Source organism: Lepidochelys kempii, chromosome 11 (genome assembly GCF_965140265.1).
Source record: "Lepidochelys kempii isolate rLepKem1 chromosome 11, rLepKem1.hap2, whole genome shotgun sequence".
NCBI lineage: Eukaryota > Metazoa > Chordata > Testudines > Cheloniidae > Lepidochelys > Lepidochelys kempii.
Window position 1 is genome coordinate 29717865 of NC_133266.1, and position 6924 is coordinate 29724788.

Below are 6924 nucleotides of genomic sequence, written 5' to 3' on the forward strand. Positions count from 1 at the left end.
GTCTTTGTTATAAAACATGCAGCTGCTAATAATTCTCTACTTCTGTGCAAAAGCAGATGGAGTGGAACAAATTCATGCTAGAATACTGTGGCTTTGACCATTCTCATGCTCCAGGTACAGGGCACCAGTTGAGATACCAAATGGACAGTGGTAACCCAGAAAAGGGACTGGAGAACCAGTTCCAGGAGTGATTCCCCTTCTGTTATAGCCCTACACAGCCCTTCCTCCTAGTTGCTCACTATTTCACACTTCTGTGAGGCCACAGAGAGAAGGAAATTGCAAAATACATAGTGGAGAGTTAATGCTGTCTCAAAGTAAAGTAGGGGAGTTGAAACACAATCTATTAGTAAGGGTTGTTTGGATTTTGTAGTTGGATGAGCAGGGCAGGTACATCAAGTATTCGGTGATAGCAGTGTTTGAAATTAAGCGAATATTAGAGCAAGTTCTGCAAAACCGATTATTTTTATGAATAATCTGGCTAAATATACATTTCAAAAGTGTGCAGGTTCCTGCTACTCGTGTGTGAGTGAGAGTGAGAATATAAATTCTGTGGAAAAAGACTAAGAATTTGCAAGTTTTGGGAGGGTTATTTAACTTTCTTTTTAAAAAATTTCAATGTCTAACAACATTATATATCATGTGGGATATGCCAATACATCAAAATATGTTCTAAAATATTACAGATATAAAACTTCTTTAAGAAAAATATGTTTTTTATCATTTGTATGTGCAGTTAGTAGAATTTACATATGCAGAACCCATTACCTATGTGGGCATATGATCGTGCCGATATACTCTTGCAAGTGACACACAAAGGGGAACATGTTAAAAATATGGCCTGTAAAATGCTACAGAGAAATAGTAACAACAATACTTGGCATTTATTTAGCATATATCATATCTTCAAGGTGCTTACAAATATGAATTGATTAATCATCACATCTAGTAGTTAACATAAGCATTTTTAGGCAATGTATTATCTTCATTTTACCTGTGGGGGATTTAAGACTAAGGGCGGTTAAATGACCTGCCACATTCTATGTCAGTGCAAAACCTGGGAGTTCTTGGCTCCCAAAGAAGGTAATGTTCTTTGGATAGCAAGATGACTAATCTGTGTCTAGTTCTGCATTGCAGATGGTCTGCTCCCTGAAAATATAAATAAAGCCTCTTTTATGCTGAGATAGGAGTAAACAAGAACTTTTAAGCCCTCAAGATTTGGTACTATTCATTTAAACCCCGAAGACGCAGCTAAACATTAATGTAACAATATTAGTCACTTTCTAATTTCTAATCTAAATAACTGGTCATTAAACTACATTACTGTTATCTACAAATTCGGAAACAGAACTGTCACCACATAAACAATCATTGTAACTGAAGTACACTGCTTTGAGGTCAATATAAAGCAATAATACAGGAATGATTGGCAGCATGAGTGGTTCCCCTCCCCCCCAGCATTTTTCTTTAAACCTTTAATATCTGTGTCTCCATTACTAGTCGTGACCCACACTCTGAGTGCTATTGGCCCCTCTGGTAGCAGGTATTTGTGGGACAACGACACTGTTTAGTGCAGTTTGTTCTTTTGGTTAGTGTCCACTGCTGGGGAAGCTACATACTTCAGTTACAGAGATCGAAACAGAAATGAGCAAAAACAACTAAGAACAAAACTCAGTGAACTGTTAAACAAAATAAATGGGTCTTGTATTGTGCCTGAATTGCCTACTAGATGGGTTGCCAAATTTAAATACATAACCTAATTGGAAGAGAGAGAAGAAGCAATCTGCTCATTCCACACTGCTATACCCATTCCCAAAGGAGCTATGGGATTGCTGCATGCCTGTGTATGGGTAGCCCTATTACAGCTGTACTTAACTCCTGATAACAACCACATTTACTTTACTGATATAAAGCCCAGATATTTGGGGTCTATAAAGGCCTGGGTTATGGATTAAGCACTATAGGCCTAGGGCCCAACATTGAGGAGTCATGTGATAATATCAGAATTTATGGTTTAATTTTTGATAGCCCTCATTGTTGCAAAGAAAACTTAAAAATGTAAACCAAGAATATGCAGACAGCCAGAAACAATAGCGTTGACAGGTTTGAACTGGCATCTCAAAGGGATGTTAACTGTGCTGGGATGCCCAGGTCAAGGGACAGGAGTCTGCATAAGGAGCATGCAATCAGAAATAAAAAATTGCCTATCTCAACTATCAAGTTTTGATGGAGAAAAATAAATAAATATTTATTCTGTGAGCTCTCAGCAACCAATTTCTAGGTTTCAGAGCTCTGTCTAATCTGTGTGTCATTTAGGTGTACCAGTCACAGTGGTAAATCTATGTACTGGTACCAAGTTAGGTTCTGATCTGCAATATTGTTTGCATATGACTCCCATTGGAGAAGAGCAGGCTGTCAAATTTTGATAAATAATTGTGGGGTTTTTTTTTTCAAAAATGCTTGTGAAATTTGTTTTCTGTTCACTGATCAGCTACCGGATTTAAATTTATGAATAGACAAAAGTAAAAATTAAATGAAAAACAGAACTGAAGTGGTTCAGATATTTTGTGACACCCCTCCCTTCCTCCCAACCCTCCCCCCCATTTTCTGACCAGCTCTATATTGGAGACTACAGTAATTGATTCAACAGAATTATTAGATTGGGGAAAATGCAAAATGTGCAGGGAATGTCAACAAAAAGGCCTATTGTAGCAATCTTTCTTATACAGGAACATATCTGCAAAATAGCTAGTCAATGATTTCAGAGTTTAATTAGTACTGGTGTGTTAAATGCATGAAAAAAGCTTAACATATGCTTATATGACATATTACAAATCAAAATTCTACACATCCAAAAATCAAGTTAGATTTTACTTATGCAATTTTATTTCTTAATAATTTATCAAGAGTTTTATTTCCTTTTTTGTTGCAGGGATGACATGTCAAGCCCGAACTTCATATACCGAAGATGAAGTTCTCTGGGGTCACCGTTTTTTCCCTGTGATTTCCTTAGAGGAAGGATTTTTTAAAGTAGACTATTCCCAGTTCCATGCAACATTTGAAGTCCCTACTACACCCTACAGTGTGAAAGAACAGGAAGAAATGCTTCTTATATCTTCCCCTTTAATAGGACCAGCTGTAAGTAACAGTAAAGAAAGGAATAATTCTGTAGAATGTCTAGATGGTCTAGATGACATTAGTACAAAGATACCCTCAAAACTGCAGAAAATGACTGGAAGGGAAGACTTTCCCAAAAAACTGCTAAGGATGAGTTCTACAACCTCTGAAAAGGCCTACAGCATCGGGGATTTACCTATGAAACTTCAGCGAATAAGCTCAGTTCCTGGCAACTCAGAAGAGAAACTGGTATCTAAAACTACAAAGATGATGTCAGATCCTATGAGTCAGTCTGTGGCTGATTTGCCACCAAAGCTTCAAAAATTGTCAGGAGGAGGAGCTAGAATGGAGGGAAAAATTCCTCCAAAATTGAGGAAGATGAATTCTGATCGCTTTACATAACAAGAATAGACATTTAGATATTATTTAAAGTTTGAATTACTAGTCAATCCAATTTGAGCAGGAAAGCAAGCAAGCAGGAAAGAGTCTTATTGCTAAAAGGTGAAAGTTTCCTAAGCACTACATGCAAACTGGGACAGCAGTGTTCTTCCCAGATAATGTACTGTAAGTATAATGTTATGATGAAAGACCTGAAGTCCAGACTGAGGTCATAGGAGAGCTAATATTAATTGGCATGTAGTGTCACAACAAGCATGCAATAATAGTGTACAATTTTTGCATATAGTTTTCTGGCATGATTCTTACTATATTTATATTGTATATTCTGAAAATATGTAAAGGGGGATGTTACTCTCACCTATATTTCTTAAGGGTAAGTTGTAGGTAAAACATAAGTAGGAAATTTTCAGGACAAGTTATAATTTAATTTAAAGTGTGTTTTTTTTCTGATGTAGATTGTGATGTTTTGTTCAAACCAAGTAGTTATGGTGCATGTTTTCTTTCTTAAAATGAGGCTATAAGCATTAGTCAATTCGAAATACCAAATTTCTTAGCCTTAAATTATGTGCCATTTTATAATTTGCTTTAATATTTTCTTCATTTTTTTTCTGCCATTACAATTCTGGGAGAATTTAAAGTGTACTTTATAAGAGGTGTTAGCAAAAAATGTAATATTTAGGGCTGGGCAAAATATCTACATTTTAAGTACAAAATTTAAAATAAAATAATGAGATCATTTTGTTTCATGACTAATAATATTTGTGTAACAAAACATTCAAAATGGGCACATTTGCTTGATTTTCTAATGTCCATAGTATCAGCCTAATAGAAAAATGTAAAATCAACTACTTAGACTTTCTGGGTGAAATTTTGTCTCGATTACATCAAAGGCAAAATACCAATTAGCTTCAATGGGACTGGGTTTTTACCCTCCATATTTAGGACAAATAATTCTGATTGTGACATTCCAATTTGATTGGAAAACTAAAGCAAAAGATCCTGCAGACTCTTGGGTTTTCACCCTCCAAAAGTTGGACAAATAATTCTGAGTGTGCACAAACTGTTACTTGTGCATCATGGGATTACTTGTCTGAGTAGGGACTACTCACTTGAGTAAGAGTCTGCAGGATCTTTTGCTTTAGTTTTCCAACCAAATTGGAATGTCTCAATCAGAATTATTTGTCCGAATTTTCAAAAAATGCTAAATCATTTACTGAAACGCCAAAAAATGTCAATGCTCTCTTATTGCCCACAAAGTCCATCTAGGCAACTTTCCCCTCTCTTTTATGGGAATTTTTCCCTCTTGCTTTCTATATGGTGATAATATTTTAAACTGATAAAAATACATTTAGATGGGTTTTGAAGGGCAAAAGGTCAACTCTTCTTAAATGTATTTTTGAACTTATTTTTCCTTTCACTTTGTTCTAAATTCTCTTTGCAGAGGTGAGCCAGCCTGGTATGGCATAGTATAGGTACCTCCAGCCAACCATGGGTAAGTAACATTTTGGTACCTATCCTCTGCCTCTGCTTGGAGTTGTCTCAGTTCTTCCACTAAAAGTTGAACTTCTATATAGCATACATCACAGCATCTGAAAATGCTCCTTAGTTGATGCTATGATATTACTAGAAGTGGTACTTTGGCACGGTTCCTGCATCTGGTTTGGAGTTTCAGGAATAGGTCTGGCTTTCGGGGTACCTTCAGGCAATGAGTATTTCTATGTTGGCTCATCTCTATTCTGTTCATAAAAGGGTCAGTGTGATTAATTGGACCATAAATGTATAGCTGGTGCACTTTTGGAAACAGGGTAATTAAAGTATCCCCTGTGCAATTTGCACATAGATGTCTGTATTTCCCGCAGCTATTCCATAGCTGTGCTTTTACAGTCTCTTTTCCCCACAGGGCAAGGAGATCCAAGACTTCTTGTTTACTGCAGGTAGGAGCATCTCTAGGAGCAATCTGTGTGCAGAGCGAGCATGGCCAGACACACACAACAAAGGTGAGCTGGTAGGTGTGCTCGCCAAGGTAGGCAATCAGGAAGAGTCATTTCAGAATCACATGGGAGGTGCTAATGGAGAGGTGGGATGGTTAAGGGATTCCAGTCTCTGTGAAGATTAGCAATGGAGTTCAAATTTGTTGCGGGCACATGCATATTGTGGGACAGCTGCTGGAGGACTGCTAGGATCAACAGAGGTAATTCAGTATTTACACTTGCACTGCATCGACCTAAGTAGGCCACCATGGCTCTGACACTCAGGGAGGTGGTGCTGTGTGATGGACACTTATGTTGGTAGGAGATGGGCTTTGGTTTAAACACGTGCACAATTAGGTCAACACAAGTGGACTTAGGTTGACCTCACTTTGTAGTGTAGACCAGGCCTTAGTAATCTGAAGAAATCATGCTTTGAAATTGGACAGTACTGTCCTTTTTATGTTAGACGTTGCAAAATATTTTGCTACATATTCAGTTATGATTAATTCAAAATACTTTATTAACACAAAACATTCACCCTTCCCTGCTGGGAATAAGGCTGCTGAGTCCTGTGGCATGTACGTTAAGATTAAATATTGATAAATGCAAACAAACATGAATAAATTAGTTTGTAATTTTTTAAAAAAGAAACTGAAGTTATTCTGGGTTAATATTTTATTTCTATTTGCACAGTCATTTCTCTCATTTCATCATGTTTTGTTTTTGCCCAGCCCTAGTGCTTAAGCTACAAAAGTATTTCTGTTTGACTGCACAGCAGGTCTGTGTTCTCTACTGCTGAATTTATGCTTGAATTCTATTGTAAATTGTATATATTCAAATTAGAATCAACTAATTGCATTTTCTGGCATGCAATCTATAATTGTATAAATGTACAAGTTTATTTGGATTATACAAAATTACAAACTCTTGTATTTGTTCATACTGCAAGCTCAGTTTTATCTAAGCTATATTAAACTTTCAAAAATTGTTGGGTTTAAATGTCATAGTGTACTTGTCATTTATCAGATGTACCCTATGTATATTTTTTAACAAGTGAATAAAAATTCAGGGTTTTGATTTTTGTACAATTATTTAAATGATGAGGCGGTAGCCTTATGATTTGGCATATACTGTACAAAAATGACTGGTCCACTTCAAATCAGGAAACAAGAACAGGACTTCAGGTGATTCAGGTTTTAAGCAAAAGTGATCACACAAAAGGACATTTCGGGGGGGGCTTTGGGACTGATCCATCTCCTATTGAAGTTACTGGAAAGACTTAAACTAATTAATATTGGATCATGAACATGTTGACCAGCTGGGAAGAACTGATGGCCCATGACCGTATTAATTCTAGGCAGTCATCAATTCTCAGGAAACACTATGCTCAGTAATAGTTACTGCTTGTAAATTGTATGATATTGCCTCCAGGTAATTTGAC

General features: G+C 36.6%; 1 protein-coding gene across 2 annotated transcripts in view; it reads left to right on the top strand.

Moving 5' to 3' along the window:
* Positions 1–6536, top strand: part of KCNJ3 (potassium inwardly rectifying channel subfamily J member 3) — a 198984-nt gene extending 192448 nt beyond the window's left edge. Inside the window, exon 2 of one of the 2 annotated variants that reach the window (XM_073305511.1) lies at positions 2930–3012. In XM_073305511.1, the coding sequence (XP_073161612.1) occupies positions 2930–2935 (6 nt within the window). In that variant the 3' untranslated portion in view covers positions 2936–3012. Of the gene's footprint in view, positions 1–2929 lie in introns of both variants that reach the window. The other variant, XM_073305507.1, reaches the window with a different exon arrangement.
* Positions 6537–6924: the final 388 nt, after the last annotated feature.